This window comes from Pyxicephalus adspersus, chromosome 4, assembly GCF_032062135.1.
Source record: "Pyxicephalus adspersus chromosome 4, UCB_Pads_2.0, whole genome shotgun sequence".
Classification (NCBI taxonomy): domain Eukaryota; kingdom Metazoa; phylum Chordata; class Amphibia; order Anura; family Pyxicephalidae; genus Pyxicephalus; species Pyxicephalus adspersus.
Window position 1 is genome coordinate 130,420,657 of NC_092861.1, and position 18,069 is coordinate 130,438,725.

At 36.2% G+C, this 18,069-nt stretch overlaps 1 protein-coding gene across 1 annotated transcript in view; it reads right to left on the minus strand.

Moving 5' to 3' along the window:
* Positions 1-18,069, minus strand: part of SLX4IP (SLX4 interacting protein) — a 90,755-nt gene that overhangs the window by 39,642 nt on the left and 33,044 nt on the right. Inside the window, exons 4-5 of the mRNA XM_072409623.1 lie at positions 8,971-9,060; positions 6,230-6,353 (exon numbers count right to left, since the gene is read on the minus strand). Coding sequence (XP_072265724.1) covers positions 6,230-6,353; positions 8,971-9,060 — 214 coding nt within the window. The remainder of the gene's footprint in view (positions 1-6,229; positions 6,354-8,970; positions 9,061-18,069) is intronic.

Here is an 18,069-nt window from a genome sequence, read left to right on the forward strand (position 1 = left end):
TGAAGCAGCATTTAAGCTTTCACTTACTTCTATGGCTTTTTAGTATGCATATTTTTAACATTTTCATTTTTTAGAAACCATGACTATGACTATTATTTACATTTCACAAACAGCAATGTTTAAAAGATGAAATTATTTAAATCTATAATTTATACCATATCAGTTTATTCATTAAAACCTTATGTTAAGCATTAGCATTTTTGGCAACAGTGACTCCTCAGTGAGGTTTGGTCGCCCAATTCCTGGGCACCAGTTAACCAACTGTTCTTCCTTAGAAAACTTTTAGTAGCTACCAACCACTGCATACCAAAAACACCCCACAGGAACTGCAATTTTAAAGGCGCTCATGTATTCATTTAGCCATTACAACTGAACCTTTGTCAACAACTTTTTGACCATGGTTAAGAAGGACATTTTTACCAATATTACTTGTAAAGTTGTAGAATCATTATCAATTTACTGGAGATCACTGAAAAGTTTAAAAGGAGAAAAATTAGCTTATCTTAAGTAAAACAAACAAAACTATAGTAGTATATATTTTTTTTTTAAAGGTAATATAATGGAAGAATGTACAGAGTTGTGGCAAGGGGCCTGATTTATAAAAGCTGGAGAGGATACACTTATCAGTAAAACTGGGTGATCCACCAAACCTGGAATGGATCTGGTCCAATATTCAAAACATTTGCTAATAGCAAATGACTTTGAAGAAATCCAATCCAAGTTTGCTAGATCACCCAGCTTCACTGATAAAAAGTGTATCCGCTCCAGCCTCAGAGAGCTTAAATAAATCAAGCCCAATGTGTCTGTTTTGGTGTTATTAGGTTTTCATCTCCATAGTCTCACATCATAGTGGCCACATTCCAGCCAGTTAGACGATTTTAGCAAACATCATATTGGTTGCGCTGTGTAACCAAACTAATTTTTGGTTGGCCCTAGTAAATCCCCAATGGTTTTAGTTCTCCATTATCCAGTGTTTCCCATTCTTTTTCATGGCCTCTATATCTTTCCAGTTCACACCAGTTAATAAACTCAGTGGAAAAGATTCATTTAGAGGTTAATGCAGCTTGAAGGAAAATGACTGAACCCAAGGTATTAAATTGCAGGGCTATTAGGCTATTAAATTCCTGGAGGCAAATTCCTTGTAAGCAAAGAAAATGTGCTCCAACAGCTTCATTATAGATATTTAAACATTTAAACGTAGCTAACGAGTTGTGTTTTCACAGTATTGTGTTTCCGTTTTCCTCTGAGCCGTTCTGCCTTCAATGCCTCTTACAAGTCAGGTATGACAAGAGTCTAAAAACTGTTCTCACAGTTGGAGTGTTGCATTACTGACTCAGCAGTCTGACACTTTCCTGTGTGTAACACTGCGGCGTGATGAGTGAGCAGAGATTTCGTTACTCAGCTTGAAGAACCAGCGTGCCACTTAATGGCTTGGATGCTGTACTGAAATAGTTTATGCCTCCTTCAAAGAGTTTAGAAAACTACTGTTGAGCAATGAAGTGCTAGAGATGCAAAAGCAAACAATCTGACCTCACACATACATGCCTACCTATTCTTGCTGGGCGCTCCAAGCATTTTCAGGGGAAACCCATGCTAACTAATGAAACAAAAAATGCATATACTTGTGCTAACAAAAACTATTGCACTACTGCTTTAAAGTGGCCAACATTCTAGCAAAGTAACCTTCCTACTGTGTAGCCAGCACCCTCTGGTGGCATCACTTTTACAGCTCCAACTTGGAGCAATGAGACGATTTCTCAAAGTATGGTGTAGACTTCTTGACCTTTTGCAGAGTAAAATCAGTGTGTAAGGTACCCCACTTCTAGGCCTGAGTACTGTCACATAGTGAAAGTGGAAATGGTCTATCTAGAATGTTGGTATATTGGTATCTGCATGGGCTATGGGGTAACAAATGTGGGGGCCTGCAAATTTGATTTTACCTTTGATGAAGTTAAGGTAATTCCACTGAAAATAAATTTAAAAGTAGTTAGTCATAAATTACTAGCGAGAATTTTCATTTCTAGAGATTTTGCCCTTCCTTTTGAAAAAGGAAGCATAGGGGTGAGTGGGTTTCATTGGTAGGACTTCCACAATGCCTGGTTTTCTTTAAATATTCCCTACAGCCCATACATCTTCTAATACAGTAATATTTAAATATGCTTTCCCCACTCTTGACTCTTTTGGGTGATTTACCCTCACTTACGGTCCAGCAGATCCATCAGAAAGTAAAGCTCTGTACACACATCAGATAATAGTCTGGCTAATCTTGGGCAGAAACCCGACGTGTGTACAGTAGTTCCCAATAAGTAACGATCACTGTGGGGGGTGCAACTCACTCGTCCTCCCCTCTCAATAAACAGAAAGGCACTACATGTACTGCCTTCGTTTGTTCCTCTCTCTCTGGAAACAATTACAAAAGATCCTTTCTAACAACAGCCCTCTGACATCCATAGGACGTCTGTACAAGGAATAAGGGCAAATCTCCCTAAAGTAAAAAGAAGCCTCTGTAAAACATCTCATGTTGTTAGACCGTTCCTGTTCTAGAAAAAACTTTTAAAAAAAGTTATAAAAAGCTTTTCCAATGTGATCTGCCGATACATATCTGTGTCAACACTGTTGTATCGGTCACTAAAAGAATACATACACGTCAAACCAAATGCTCCTGCACTTTAATGCTGTCCCACAGCATCAAATGGCGTTGTCCCTGTCATTACACAAGAAAAGCCGTATGCTACAAACCTTTGAAGATCTAAGAAAACAGTCTAATTACTTGTTGACAAAGCCCTGGAAGTAAGTTTGGATTTCAGACCACAGAAAGTCTTTTTAGTTTACCTGAATGGCACAGAGACCTGAATTAGGTCATCAGCATATGCAATGGTCTGGAAGCCTTGGGCAATGATGCAGAACAAATGTATCAGGTATTCCAAAGTCTCTGATAGACAGTATCATCAGGGCTGGACCAGTCCCTTGGGTTAAATATGATATGAAACTAGTGGAGGGTAGCCTTATAATCAAAAGGAAAACAGAGTCTTAACTTTTGTAGTCCAGACTATAGAAAGTAACTATCTGGTCTTTGAAGCTGTAGTTACCTTTTTATATAACAAGGTCTCCTGAAACAAAGGTTATCCATTCCCATCAGAAAGTCCACTACACCTTCATGAACAGATGTTAAAATCATATTCTGACTAAGTTAAGGTTTATGAAAAGAAAGCAGAAATAGGGCTAGTGGTATGCAAATTATTATTATTATTTTACTACATTGATATCAATTATTTCAAAATAAAACTGTGTTCACCATATTTTTTACAACTGTTATGACCAATATAAAAATAAATCATTGTGAGTCCTGCTATTTATTTGTATTTAATATTTTATACTTGGGTTTGGATGACTAAAAATCAAATCCTACAACTGGAAATCCAATCATTTTTGCCCAAGATCCTGGGAACCAATGAAGGCCCTTTCATGGCATGACTCGATACTTTAAAGCAAATCAATAAAACCATGCTGATCTTTTATGTACAGCGCTGTGTAATATGTTGGCACTATAGAAATACTGTTTAATATTAATCAAGTCATGTCAATTGAGATAGCTGGAAATTTCTCAGTCTAGGCCCAGATTGTATTTTCACTGTGTGTGCTGTTACTTTATTAAAATAACAATGATTTGTAAAATAGATTTAAAAAAAAAAAAATCAGCATTATGCAATTATATGTATTATACATTGTGCAAACAAATGAACATTGTCAGCCAAAAAAAGGAGTCACACACTCTAATGCTTCATTGGACCACTTTTAGCTTTGATTACGGCACACATTGACTGTATTATTGTTTTGATAAGCTTAGTCAATGTCACAACATTTAGTTTTATATAGAGTAGCACTAGGTTTTCACCAAGATCTTGTATTGACGATAGAAAAGTGGGACCACTGCATGAAGTCTTCTTCAACACATGCCAAAGATTCCCAATAGAGGTACCTTAAGGTCCGTACTCTGTGGTGGCCATTTCATGTGTGAAAATGGTGTCTCAAACTGTCTGAATCCCTCCTTTACAATTTGAGCCCAATGAAAGTCCAACCGTCATTTTGAAATATGCCCATGCCATCAGGAGAATAAAAATAAATTGATTGAAAAACCTGTTCATTCCATATTTTCAGGTTGTCAACTGACCTGAATTCAACAAGGCCACGGAAAATTATGGTAAAAATTAAGGTAATTAAAATGAAGGTATACAGTGAACACCAATTTATTGTGGAAAATTAATCTTGAAATAGTGTCACTAGATCGTTTTTTTAGCACTACCCCTTTATATACTGTACAGTTCTATATAATCACTTATTTTGTTTGTTATTTGCATACTACTAAGCCATGTTATAAACACATCCTGTTTGTGAAAATAATCAGAACTAGTTGTCCTAATCCTTAATTGTCCTTGAAAGGTTGCACAGCATGCTACAACAATGAAGCCCATCTTCTAAATAACAATTGTTTAATTCATGAATTGTACAGCAGACCACTGACCAAGTTCCTAAAAGCAATTACCATTTTGTTATTATTTGAAAACAAAAACATAATTATATGAAACACAAAACATGTCCAAACAAAGCAAGTCTTTTGACAAATGTAAAACAAAAATTCTAATATTCACAGTGAAAATTATTTTTTTTTTAAATTTTGGCACACTGTTACTAGTTATTACACATTCAATAAAAATTTAAACCAGGTATATGAAAACTTGCAAAAGCAGTACAGACGTACTGCTCGTTCAATCTGTGTTTCTGTATAAGACTAAAACAACCCATAGTTTTCTTTTTTTCTTTGCTGTAGCCATCTGCTGACCTGAATGACAGTGCAGGATTTCTCACCAGTGGTCCCCAGTTTATAAAGCCACCAATTAGGTTCATTCTGTTTTTTATAACAATACAGTCATTAAATTTACACCAACAGTGCCTGGCAGATAACAGGGATTGTTAGATGTTCTATATCACTTTAAAAAGTATTTTAAGGTTTTTCAAAGTTAACGTCAGAAACCACACCATGGCTAGATACAGGACGATAAAAAGGTGCAAATCTTCCATTGGATTTTAGGGTTCCAGCTCCTGATGTGGTTTTTATGAAATACCAGGGAAGTTTTCTCTTTGCAGAAAAGATGCTTTTTCATGACAAACGCTTTAGTGAAAACAGGATTAGTGTTTGCCAGTGATCTACCGTTCAAAAAGTAAACCTGAATAAAGGTAAGAACTTTAAGAACTGTTGCATGGCATTCGGTTACCTGCTGCTGAAAACATCAAAGAATGTGATGGACAAGATGCCGTTGATACCAGAAACAAAATTTAAGGTAGGGAACAAAAAATAAGCAGACAGCCTTGCTGAAAGGCTCAATATAATATTGCAGGATGGTGAAATAGTTTGGCAGATGGCATTTTGGCAAGAGTAAGTGTATACATGTAGAAACTAGGGTACAGCAGAGCTAAACTGTCCCTTCATAGTGATCATGTGCAAGTCTATGTCAACTGTTCTAAGAAGTACAGGAATTGTATCTGCTGCAAGACTGGACCAAATCCCATTAGGGATGGAGGCCAAAGGATGTATAAAAACATCCTAGTGTATCCATTTATAAAGAGATTCATGTAAAAATCATTGTAGCATGAACATCATAATTCAGCTAGACACTCATAGAATGGAACAATAGGCCCAAAAACATATGGGTGCCAGATGAATAGGAACAAGTCATAAAGTAGAAACGTACATTCAGGATCCAGCTAATTGAAATATTTCATTGAAATTAGTTCTGGATATATCCAATAGCTGGAAGAACTATCCAAGGTATGAAGACAGAATTAGTCCAATCACATGAAAATCAGCAAGATCAGAGTAAATTAATACTTTGTAAATTAAGGCTAGGTAAAGGGAGCTTGGATCGTCCCTTTAAGCCTTCAGTCTAAGCCCCTAAATGCTACATTTATATTGAAAAATTGTTTTATATTGTTTCTGCAAAGATTGTAGAGTGTCCAAAACTAGAATGTTTCCGGAAAACCAAACATTTCTAAGGGCTCTCCCAGGCAGACACATACACAAGAGGTGTGATCACATAACTACAATGTTGTAAATCGACCCAATGAAACGAAAGGATTAAGATTAAAACAAAAAATGATTTTTGATCATTACAGAAAATACTACACAAAACAATTACTATGTCCTGGTGTAATGTAGCACATGAGCACTCACCTTTCAGAAACAATGGATTGGCCTGAGTATACTCTTTGAGCTTCACCTGACCTTGCTGTCTCCGACTTTCAATATGCTGCCTCACTCTGCAATCAATCATGTCTCTTAGTAATGTAGAGACTTCCTAAAAAGCACAGTAATCACAGGAATATGAGTAAAGATAATACAGATAATAAAATCATCAATGCTACAAAAACAGTCTGTGCACAAGAATATGGAATAATTAGGTAGTCCCAAAACTTTTACGTTATGATTACGTTTAGATGGAAGGGTGCGCCTACCGGGTGCAAGTTTCAACCATTATGCTCCTGGAAGTGGTAAGAAGGGGGTATTGACATATTTAATGAGTGTTTGCTGAATGCTTTAGTAAGTGGTTGTAGTGCAGTTGTGGTTCCTTTGCCACACGTTAGAAAGTATCATTGGGTCATCTGCTGTCCTTCAAAACACTTCTAATTTTTCAAAGGGTGCACCACACAGCAATTTTTCAGTAACCACCTGGCTTTTAGGTGGTTATTGAAAAGTTGGGTCACAATACAGGGGCTGACACCCTCCTACAGCTAGTTCCCATCCAGCTTGAAAGACCTTTCTGAACATATTACATGCTATTACAATTTAATAGCAAATTGTCCAAGAACAGTGTAGGACGCTTTCTAAAAACTGCACCACTTTCAAAAGCCTTCAAAAAAGGGATCAACCAATCCTATTAATTTCAATGATAAACAAGGCTTTGGGGCAGTTGAGTATTGATTGAAAGAAATAAACCACAGCAGTACCACTATTAATAAATTGCCCATCTGAACAAAATATAATACACCTGTCAGACTATGTTTTCCTGTCTGTGTTCTATTAGTGAAATTTTGGAAATTCAAATGCAAGTGAGAGGATATCTTTACAAACTCACAAAAAAAGGTGTACTCGTAGGATTTCCTTTCACCTTGTTATGGTAAAGATGTAAACATTTTCTTTTACTTGCTGCCACACCAGAACAGAAAGACGGTGAATTGACCCCATCAGGGTATTAGACATAAATCTAATCTCTCATAAAAATTTAAAACAAGAAAAAGAACCCTAAAACTAAAGATTAATTTTAACCTTGTATCAAATTCTCAGATCTAAAAAAAATGTAGGGGACCAACATGAATATTTCTATTGCTCACAAAAGGCAAGACATCATCTTAGACATTGGCCTCATCAATCTTGGTATTTTACTATGCCAAGAAAGAAAATGCAAGGTATCTGATATATATACAAATAGTTTTTGTTTAAAGTACAGCTGTAGTAAATAAAGACAAATCATAAATTGGGCAACTAAAAGGGCAACAATAAAAACGGAAACCATTTGTATTGAAAACTAATCTTACCCTGGGTGGTCACTTTACTAAGAAATCAATACAAATTGCCATCAGATACTAGTACACCTGTGTAAAGCAGTTCATTAAACCTACAACTAAGAACAAATTGCCTTATCTCAATCAAACTGACAGCTTAAAATGGATTATGAAGCCCATGGCATTACAGAAGTGTCAGAGTGTACTGCTGTAGGGAAGACAATCAATTGACATGACAATTATCCCACTAAATCTGTGACTTGATGTCTGGACACTTACTGTATACACTGACCCCTTTCCTATTGCAATTGTAGACTCACACATTACTGATCATGCACACAAGGGTTTTTTTTCTATTAATAAAAAAAAAAAAAACATATTTTGTGGAGTTGACTTGACATTGTGCTTAACACCAGAACATGTAATCAGAACACAGGAAACAGAAGACATTATTGGCAGACCAGCTAGCCTTTCTCTACCTTTTTACTCAAGAGGAACCTTTACAATACTTTTCACATCTTGTGGAACCCCTTCTAAAATCAACACTTTAAGGGTTAGTGGGAACATGGTGGTCGATTTGAAGAATACAACCTCTACTGGGGTGGTCAGAATGTCCCCTGACTGCTGAAATGATCATTGGCACCATTCTGCTGGTTTTGCCAAGTGGTGTTATCCCTGGAACTATGACAGAACCAACAAATGGGAAGTCAACCTCGGAAGGAACTCTAATGTTTTCTTCATCATCACAGAAATATTCATTGTGAATGGCTTTTCAAATAATGATTTAAAATATATTGATTTTATATCTTGCAGTAGAGGGATATATCCACCTATTAGGCATTGTACTGAAATCAGTGTTCCTAATTCGATGATCATCAACAAGTGAATAAAACTGTATAAATCCTAGCCTAAAGCTGAAAGTTTACAGAAACAAAAGTCATGAAAAATAATTTATCTCACCTATATATTTGTTCACATATTTATATATATGCGTGTTTTATATATATATATATATATATATATATATATATATATATATATAAAAGTCCAGGTTTTAAAAAAATATACAAATTTATCCCAAAAAAATAAATTGAATACACGCCTAAATAACATTAAATTAGTAATTTCTTCTGTAGTGTAGATGAAACAGCTTAGCGGATACATGGGGTACAGCCATGATAGAAAAATAACGTATTCATGACAAAGAGCAGAATAAAAAGTTAACTAAAAGAAAAGTCATTAACTGAAGGGAAACAGAACACATGTCTAATAGTCCCCCAGGAGCTGTTAAAGGTTAGTTATAATTCACAGTAGTCTCAATGTAACAATGAAAATAAGATCTGAGCAAATCAGGCCAGTCCAATTCCTTCCCTGCAGCTAGAGGCTTTTGAAGTAGGAATGGTTTTGTCATACCTCCTTCTCATGGTCAGAAAACCAGCTGGTGTCTTTACTGGTGCCTTGAGGCAAAACATGAAGATCCACCAGAACAGCAAAGTTCCCACACTGCAAGACAAAGGATGAAATCTTTAGGATGTTGTAAGACGCATGTACAGCACACACACAGAAAGAAAGCCACCAACTACAATCTCTTTAGGCTTCCACCTCAAAAGAAGCACATCAAATTACTTGACCCACTGCTGGAAGCAACAAATCATTTGTTTAGTGGCCATTCACAAACTGGCTCCGACTTTTCAATTAAACCTATTAAAATAAAGGGCAGTGGGATTCTATAAGGCAAGCATTACACATTTTAGGTCTGTGTTACTTTCTAACAGGATAACATAAATTAAGATAAAAAAAATGACAACATAAAAAAACACAAACACAACTAAAACAAAACATTATACAATTTGATTTTGTAAACCAAACATTTAATACTTGGGCTAAGTGGGGCCTTCCTAAAGCCCCTTCCTGGACCAATATTACATTTTTCTCACCCACCTCTAACTAATTCCATAGGGTATTTCTTTTCCTTACCTTAAGTCAGATGTACTTACCTAAATCCACCCTGCAGGTCCTTTGCCAACATCAATTCTGAGTGTCCATCAATGCACTGTGCTCACGCAGGTTGGCTTTACTCCTCTTCTGGACACTGAGAGGACTCCACAACTGGATGACCAATAGCAAATGCCTGTGTCACACAGGAATTAGTATGGACACCCAAAGAGGCTAGAGTAGTGTTTCTCAACCATGTTTCTATGAAGCTCTGAGGTTCCTCCAAATGTTTCTACAGATTTCATGAGCAATTAAGGATTTGCGTTTCAGGTCAGTAACTACTGACACCATTTTTTTGGCTGTCTGTAAGGATTGCATTCTACTCCCTGGCCAGTAGTGTAAGAATCATTCCTCTCACTGACCACCAACTTATCGTACTGTAAACAGAGTTTCTAAAGCTGTGTACACACTTGCAATTTTTGTTGTTGGAAAGGATCTTTCACGATCCTTTCCAACGACAAGGGTGTGCACGATGCATGAACGGTGCTGTACATACATCCGGACGATGGACGACACCGACTGTACACACGGAAGATTTTCGCCCGATAATCGGCATCGGCCAATTATCGGGCGAAAATCTTCCAGGTCGGTCGTCCGGACGATGGACGACACCGACTGTACACACGGAAGATTTTCGCCCGATAATTGGCCGATGCCGATTATCGGGCGATAAAAATCTGCCGTGTGTACGTAGCTTTAGACTTGAAAAATGTTATCAGGAACCCACCTTGTTTTAGGTAGTCCCAAAGCTAGAGTTGAGGCTTCGAGGGGCAATCTATCCTCAAATGATATTTAAGTTTTAGGTGAATGTTGGTGATTTACTCAATTATTACATTATTATTACATTATATTGTAAATTTCTTTTTCTTTTTTTTAGCAGCAAAATCTACCCAACAGTTTCTGACTCAACCACTGAAAAGCTTAAAGCCCTGTAGGAGGTGGCAACTAGATGTTCATTTTGCCCACCCCCTATAAGTGCAGTGTAAATTGTGGGGCATGAAAATGCAAAAGTTAACGATTGCCAAAACATTGACAAGCTTTGAGGTGTTTTTAAACAATAATAATGATAATGATTATTAAATCTTTAATTTCAGTGGGTCCCACAAAAGTTTTGACATATTTGCTTTAGTGCTAAAAGCAAAAGCTAATAAGAGAAAAATCTTTGTTTCCAAAACTTGAAGGTTCTTGAAAAGTATGGGAGGAATATAAATTACTTGAACATGTCTGATGAATTCATTGAGGCCTGTGAATGGCTTCTTCTCTAAATACCCAACGCAGCACATTTTACTGTTCAGAAATGACATATAATATTGCAATAAAAAAAAAAAAAAATATGAGCAACAGCATCCTGAGGTTTCAGCACTTGTATGATCATCATTACATTAGACTGCATTTGCCTTAATATATTTCTTTACCTTTTAAAACCTGCCAGACAGGTTTGAATGACATTGCAGCTCAACCAAGGAATCGCTATCAACAGATATAGGTTGGCGTTTCCGCAAAGGAATAATGCGGTGGCTTTTGCGGTGTTATTTTATACTGAGAACGCCAAGATGAAGCAGGAGAATCCTGAGAAGGGAATGTTGATGATAATACCAGACAAAGAATGAAATGTGAATATATTTTTGGGTTTCAGCATTTTTTTTAATTAACCACAGTATGCAAAGGTTTTGATAAGTATTCTTAAAAAAATGTTTTTTATTCAAAGCTCTTTGGTGTAATATCAGAAGAAGTAAGACAAGAAATAAAATTAAGGATGAACAAGTAAGGGCTGAGTCAGCAACAACTTAAACATTGAAATTCAAGGAACGTACTACTTTTTAAAAGGTAAATTAAGATGATTTTGAGTCAATTTTTAGATTTCAATTTTATGTTTACACATTTTTAAACTTTTTTTTTTTTAAATACCTACACAGCTTGTTTTACAAATAAGGATTTACTTTAAAGTGGATTTGAAGTCACACTTTGAAAAATAAAGGATCAGGGAACGGTCAAAAAAGTGGTTACCTGGCAAACTTGGCTTCCCCTGCATATGATGGGAATAAATGAACTCCTGCGCAGGATTTTCGTCATCCTGGCATGGCCAATCAAGATGGCCACAGATAATGAGGAAAATAAAAATAAGGAAGATGGTGGTGCCCTGCAATGGTGGGTAGCAGCATTAAGTTTCACTTTAGGTACAGCCACCGCAATGGTTTCCTGCCTCAGGCAAAATCTACATTGACTGTTTCCCCAGCATTTAAATGCTCGTATTTGAAATTCCCAATATTTCAAAAAGGGACAGTGCAGGCCCATAAAATCCCCCACAAACACCCGAAAACGTTTACAAACGCTTATAAACTTTTCGAATGCCCCTATTGAAATTAGTAGGAAATTTATAGGCTTTTGTGTGTTTATTTTAGGCATTTTGGGTGTTTTGTCCTCATCTACCTCTTCTATGCCATATACCTTAATCTAAAATGCCTTTAAAAATGCTTAAAAAGTTGTACAAAATCTGTAAAGGCTTTTTTAAGGATTTTAAAATTCAGTGTTAGCTTAGCCTAAAGGCTCTGTTGTTTTACCGAAACCTCTTACTTCTCACAAGAAATATGCCAGTGGGATTGAGTGAGTTCCTAATTTGTGCAAACAATAGGCTTACTTCTTAAAAATTTCATTATATTTATGTTGTTAATGCATGCTGAGCTCAGATGTCCAGGCAGCAACAAACAAGACAAAATTGTGTGTACTCCATAATTATACAACAAACCTTTGAAATGCTCTTCTTTTTAAGTAAAGTACACGTGTCCTTGTGGGCAGAACACCAAAATAAATAAATCAATAAGTTTGATGAGAGTCTGTGTCTTTTTGCATAAATTTGGATATCCTCATGTTGAAAACAATGTGTTATGAAGATGGTTTAGCATTTTAGACAAGGATGGAATGTGGAGAATTAATGCTATACATTGACAACAAAGCACAAACACAACATGATATAATAAATCTAAGATAAAATGTGTATGTAAGTTTGGCAGAAAAATAAAACAGCATACAGCAGTTCATATGCAGAGAATGCTGGTCTACACCTGTTTTGTTGCCCCAAGCACCTGGAATCTATCCCATTTAAATCGTTTACTAACACACCAAGAATCACTTTTTATCAGTGAGTGCAAGGCAGTGTTAGTTTACAATCAGTAAAAATGTCAACATGCTAGGTGCTCTTCACAACTAAGCTGTGAAGTATATAAGAGACATAACACGTCTACATTGTCACTCACAGCTGATAGATCCCACTGAAGACCTACCACATCTTATCTCTGGTGAACTATTCTAGGAAAACCTTTTATACCGGAATACCAAGACTCTGCTCCCAGACAGTGCCTAGAAGTCACAAGACAACCTAAACACAAAATACAAGTATATTATCTGCCTTTCCTGCTATCTGATACATACCATTCCTTCCATTTATAGGAAGCCATGTTTTGCTCTAAATGAGTTCATGAGAAAGCCAGAGTTCCTCAAGTTGTTCTAGAGTTCTGTGCCAATTGGCTGGGACAAATTTTTACAAATTGATCAAACAAATATTTCTAAAAGTAAGCTCTCACTTTGTTTGTTATCACTTGTACCTAGATCAATCACAAATCATTTTTTTAGACTGCAAACTAACACTGTGGTGTACTCACTGATAAAAAGCAGTTCTTGGTGTGTGTATAGGCAGCCTACAGCAGACCAAATCCTGTTGGAGCTCACTAGTTAAACTGCTATGCTATATAAATCTATGCACATTAGGGACAGGTAAATCTTTACAAATAGAAGGCCTTATTGAAAAAAGGGGTAGTACTACCAATCAGATCCAAGCTTTTATGCTCTCAGCATAAAAAGATTTGAAAATGATTGGTGGCACAAAAATGTAGAATTCTGCCTTTTCACATTTTCACATTTTTCCCAATCTGCTGTGCATATTCCTTTTCCTGTGTAATTATCTGTTATCATTTTGCTGCTTCTCTGCTTCCTTAGTTTTGCTAATTTCAAAACTTGACTCCCAATTAATGGATTTGGCAGCACTGGTGTACACATGTTAATCGCTACTTGTCCAGAAAGTCAAGCTGTTAGAATTGTACTAATCCAAAAGGAAATATTGCATGGTGCTGCTGAGCAGAAGTACAAAAGGGAAGTTTGAAAGTGAATCTTTTTCAATCCCCCTTTTCATCGTTTTTAAATTCCCTCCTTCTCACTCCCTATTAATTCTGTCTGGAACAAAGTCATGTACAGCATATTAGACATTTCCTTTCCTCCACAAATGTAGCAGTAGGTATCCAAATAACTAATTATTAGTCCCCAGCACTGTGACTTGGTGGCAGGGAGAGCCTTAGTCCTGTTTTATGCTGCAACTAAAGGGAGTTGGATCTCAAGCAAGACTTCTACAGTTGCATCCCGTAACCAGCGGGAAGTGCTTAGAAGGTAAAGGCAGCAAATGGGTGGTAAAAAGGCCACTCTTATTGGTCCTCATTCAAACATTCTCAACTAAGTCATGCTATGGAGAAGGTTTGGTGGTCCCACAAAGGTACTAATTTATTATACAACTTAAAGAACTTTGTTCTAGGTAAACTTAGATATTTTTTCTGTTAGCTTACATCTTTAGGACACACAAATCAGACCACAATTTTTTTTTCCTTTTTTTTATGGGATGTCTTATTCCTAAGAAATAAAAGCACTTATAAAGATTCTGGTATATTTTCCACTCTGCAAATTCTTAACAGCCACATAATATGTAACCAACTTAGAGTAGAATATGGACGCCATGTGTTCATGACACGAGCCAAAAACCTGACACTGATGTCTTCAATAAATGTGATTAGTTGTGTAATCTTCATTGTCATAGTTCCTATAATATGCTTTCAGTTTATTACAAATATTTCCCTCTAGTGTCTCATCGAAAAGCATTGCACATTCCTTTAATAAAATGAAGAATTACCCAGTTTATTTAGAGAATAACAAACTGCAATAAAGTATAATAAAAGTATAGATCATAATACAGTTTCTGCACAAACAACTAACAGCGCGGGTCAGTAAACATTATAAAAATAAAATAAACGTTTTGCCAGCCAAGCAGTTAATGAAAGGTTATTTAGATGTCGAAAGCCATAGAGAGCTCCCCGTTGAAAACTTTATGGAATGGCAAGTCATCGAGCAATAACTCACACGAAATTACATTTCCAAGCCATGTGAAAACAAGTGCCAACCTAAGCAAGATTAGGTTCCTTAAATCACCACTCTTTAATGAATGAGGGAGGCATGGCTAAAAAATGTACAAATTCTATTTTTATTTCTAATCGCTAAACAAATAATTTTAGTATGTTACTAACACAAGGTTCCTTTTCTCTGAATTTCCCGATTACAACTCTGGTCTACATCATTCTCAGTTCCTAAGTGACTTTTCATGAGTCCCTTATCTACACTTTAGCTTCCCACTGTCAGAATCTGTTTTTTTTTTTCCACTAAGACAGTATCGGAAGCGAAGAGAAACTATGCTTAACACCTTCTTGCCCTTTAGTGCTATTGTCACCTTGGGGTTTCCTTTGAAATGTGTTGTTGTGCTGTGACATTTTCAACAGCTATTGTAAGCTAAAGTTAATCATAAAGTAATATGAATATTGACAGATAATTTTGCAGCCCAACGGCATTTCAAACCTTTTACAAGTTTTTGTTAATTGCTCTTTGACTCTGTTTTGGAAAGTGTTTTATTGCATGCCCAAAAATAAAAAATGATCTCCTATTGCTTTTTACCCCAACTGGTAGTAAGGGTAAATCTCCCTATAAGGAACATAGTTGGCCTTAAATGATGTTTCAGATGGAATCTAGTAGGCCAAAATAACCACAAACATCTATTACCTTTAAAACACACCAGCATTTAAATAATGCTGGCAGAATTTCTGAATTTGTCATGCCTTGCCAAGCCATACCCTTTTATTACAGAAAAAGTCCTATTCTTTTTTGCTTTAAAAAAATTGTGAAACTGACCATGGAGAGTGGGCTGAACTGGGAACTCTAGTGTCAGACTAACTTGCTAATTCCTAAATAAAATATACATAAATTATGCAGTTATTTTGATATTAACAATGCTTATGGATGATTCAACCAACCAGAATCTTCTGAAAAATAACAATTTTGAGTAGACTAACCCTTATAAGTATTTACCTATTAAAAATATTTTAAAAATGCCAGCAAAACAGAGCTCATTTTCAAGTTTCTTGACCCTGAATGACTTTGCAAGAGAAATAAAAAAAAAACAATTTATTTTCGCCAAGAAATCCATCCAGAAACATCAGTCAACGCCTGTTGCATGATGGCATTGGAGAAGACGCTCAAGGTCGACTTGCTTCATGCAGAACCTACAATTCCTTTGAAAGCTGCCAGCACTGATAGCCAAATGTACAGTACGCTCATTGTCAACAAGACAATGCAATAAAAGAAGAGAAAAGCTCCAGAATGTTAGTCAGACCAGAGTTATTCAAACCAGAATGTCTTTGATTCTATATTCACCTTCTAAGCACGTTCTGTTTTCTTGGTGGCGTCCGGCATAGTCAGTGAGCTTTTAATGCGGTAAAGGACAAAAAAATTCAACCAAACTTTACCTTGCCAGACTTGAAAATATAATTGTAATAAACTATTAGGTCTTTACCAGATGCTATAATGTTTTCACTTACCCATAGCAAACAGATTTTCAAAGTTTTAAGTTTTTAGCCTACTATGGGCTCTACTCACAAATTTAACACACCAAGATAATGATATTTACTTTAAAAAATAAAGAACCATGTCAAAATCAAAAGATTTTGTGTTTGATTCTTAAACCATTGTCTGATTAAAGAAAAACTAAAGTGGAGTGACCCACCTATTCATGTTCCATTGCAGAGCGCCACCATCTTTCTCCTCTTCTTGCTGGGGACAATCTTTGGCCATCTTGACTGGCTGTGCTGGGATGGCGCAACTCCTGCGCAGGCCCATGGGAGTTCATTTATTCCCTGGCACACGCAAGAGAAGTTGGGATTGTCAAGTTTTCCTGGTAACAAAAGCTGGCACATGGGGTTTGGTAATATTTATTCAGATACTTGCTGGGGGTGGGGAGAGCTTTAGTTTAGAAAATGTTATGATTTAAAAAAAAAATATGCAGAACAAACTTTTTTAAATAAAAACTTTCCAACATAACTTTGTCCTTTGGGTCCCTTTAAGATTGCGGGAAGGTATAGTGCTAAAACATAAAGGTTGCTTTTATGAGGCTCATCCAATTTTTGCACTGTGGCCTCTTTATCGGTCTCTGCTTTTGCAGAAGAATTTCATACTCTATAGAAGAGGAACATATAAAAAGAATTTTATAAAAAAAAAAGTAATATTACAAGTTAAACTGTTCAAATTTATTCTAAATATTTAAATAAAAAAAAAAGAAAAGCTGATTTTACAATTATAAATGAAGACTAAACATATTGACAAAGACTCTCACGTGATAAGAAGCCATATTTACTGGGCAGCTTTAACAGTTTATATTATTAGTGGACGTATTTTTTCTTTTCTACTGAGACATATATTGATATTTTTTCCAGACTTGTATTAACCAAGCCAAACTCGTGTTGACACAGTTGCACAGCAAACTATGCTGAACCATCCTAATGTGCTGATCATGCTAGCAGAGAGAGAAAAAAATATAGATATATTTTCTTTCTTACCCTGTAAGACAGCCAGACTGTTTACATGCTTAAGTGGCTAGAGACTATACTGCATGTGTGTGGTCGAAGAACTCAATAACACAACTATGAGCTTGAAAAAAAGGCAATATGCCACATTAAAACTATAGCAGCAACACGAGTGGTGAAGCACTCAACATGCATGACAGCTCAAACTAGCAGACTTCCTTAAATAGGAATTTCAGAACGATGAAATTTTAGGAAGACAATAGCGATGAACAATGCCAAAATTTGAGAGAATTGAAAGGCTTCAACAAGGACATGTGGATATGTTTACTGCCTCCACTAATTACTTTTTGTTTTATACTGATGAACCTCCTTTGTCTATAAATGCTCATTAAAGACTTCAAAGATATTGTTGGAAGAGTCTGAAACATGAACTGTCTATAATACTTATTATTTATTGCAACGCAGCCAGTTCTTCTCTCAGATGTTTTGATAAATTAAAGCCCAAATGCACCCAATTGGCCTTATACCCCCTCAGTTCTGGACCCCCCTGGGTTAAAGAAAACATTTTTACATATCTCACCACCCTTTGCACACTCCAGTGCTGCCCTCCGCTTATTCAACCTACATTCTCTGGGGCCAGACTGCCATGAACACAGCACCTGGTGTGCCCAATCACTTGGCCTGGGCTCACAGGAAAATGCTGCAATATGAGATAGGTACTGTAGATTTGTTCTTAAGTTGAATTCGTATGTAAGTTGGAACAGGTACATTATTTTATTAAATACAATTAGGGCAGATGTTTGTCTCAACATATTATTAGGCAGTAAGGTGTCAGGTGAGTTAATCACAAAGA